Genomic DNA, 1,624 nt, shown 5'->3' with positions numbered 1-1,624 from the left:
GGGGGACACGCTCGGGCTATGCGGGCATCTCCCGAGCAGCCCGCTTCCCGCAGCGGGCGGGCCCGGTATATTTAGCATCGCGCCGCTTTTTTTTTTTTTTTTCTTTTTTTTTTTTTTTTTTTTTTCCCCTCCCTCCCCCAAAGTTTCGCCCACTTATTTATTTATTTGCCTGCGTGCAGCGCGCTGCCGCAGAGCAGCAAAGAGCCGCTCCGCGCCGCGCCGAGCGCTGGAAGCGGCTCTGTATTGCAGCAGGTAGGGCTGAGCGCTAGGACCGCGGAGAATCCTTCCAGCGGCAATCAGGACTACCTTAAACCCAGCCCAATGCCTCTTCCTGCGCCACTCTGCGTGCTGGATGGAGATCCACAGTCAAGAGCTGCAGCTCAGTGCTGGAGTACAACATTTCACAGGGAGCCCTGCAGAAGCAACACCTGTTTCGAGCCAGCCAAGAAAGGCACAAGCACTTGTATGTTGCTGCTTTGCTTGTGGATCGTCAATAATCCTAAACCAGTGGACATCTGCTGAGCCTCCTGAGAATTCTGGATAATAGATTTGGACGTCAAAAGTTTTTTTTTTTCCTTTTTCTTTTTTCCTTTTTTTTTTTTTTTGGATTGATCTCAGCCAACAACGTGAGATTTCCCCCCTCCCCCTTTGCGGGATTCATGCTGATGTATGCAGTCTGTTATAGAGTAAAAACAGCGCATGCCTTTCTGGAGTCAGAATCCATAAATCCTGACGTAGCCTGTGCATCTTAAAAAAAAAAAATCCCTATAACGCCTAGGTATTTAAGTTGCTATGGTCATTCTTATCTTAAACCAAATGGAGAAACTACGGATTTTTTTCTTTATTACAGTTGGATGGGCTGAAGACCGTATTGCTTGCTAAGAGCTGGGGATATATGCATTTATATAGATATACACATCTATATGTTTATAAATATGTCAGTGTGTGAGTATAAAGTGGTGGTTTCGTAGACTAACTGGTTTGACCTTGAACCTGTACCAGTCAAAACAGAATATTACTTTTATTTATGCATTTAATGGATTGAAGAAAGAACATTTTCTCTGTAACTGCGCTAGGGAGGGGAGAGGAGTGGAATATACCTAATCTTATATCTCCTGGGTTTGGCACCATCATTATTGTTTATTCTTATTCTCTAAAAGCAGAATCTTCTGATGGCTCCCTTAGGTGAAGTTGGGAACTATTTCGGTGTGCAGGATGCAGTACCCTTTGGGAATGTGCCCGTTTTGCCGGTGGATAGTCCGGTTTTGTTAAGTGACCACCTGGGTCAGTCTGAGGCAGGTGGGCTACCCAGGGGGCCTGCGGTCACGGACTTGGACCATTTAAAGGGGATCCTCAGGCGGAGGCAGCTATACTGCAGGACTGGATTTCATTTAGAAATCTTCCCCAATGGTACTATCCAGGGAACCAGGCAAGACCACAGCAGATTTGGTAGGTATTATCCTTAACCCTTTAGTGGTCATGTGATGAAATAATGGGGCAGAACTGCGGGCGGGGGGACGGCGGGGGGGATGCGGGGAGGGGGGTTTGTGCTGATGGCTGATCCGCCGAGGGGAAAAAAAATAATAAATGAACGTGTCCGGGATTGCAGATGTACACAAGCGGC

At 47.2% G+C, this 1,624-nt stretch overlaps 1 protein-coding gene across 1 annotated transcript in view; it reads left to right on the top strand.

Annotated features, from left to right (window-relative positions):
* Positions 1-621: 621 nt before the first annotated feature.
* FGF9 (fibroblast growth factor 9) overlaps positions 622-1,624 on the top strand; it is a 30,442-nt gene continuing 29,439 nt past the window's right edge. The window contains exon 1 of the mRNA XM_009890619.1: positions 622-1,449. Coding sequence (XP_009888921.1) covers positions 1,173-1,449 — 277 coding nt within the window. The 5' untranslated portion in view covers positions 622-1,172. The remainder of the gene's footprint in view (positions 1,450-1,624) is intronic.

This window comes from Charadrius vociferus, unplaced genomic scaffold (assembly GCF_000708025.1).
Source record: "Charadrius vociferus isolate BGI_N301 unplaced genomic scaffold, ASM70802v2 scaffold278, whole genome shotgun sequence".
Lineage (NCBI taxonomy): Eukaryota > Metazoa > Chordata > Aves > Charadriiformes > Charadriidae > Charadrius > Charadrius vociferus.
This window is presented reverse-complemented; position numbering and strand designations above follow the sequence as displayed.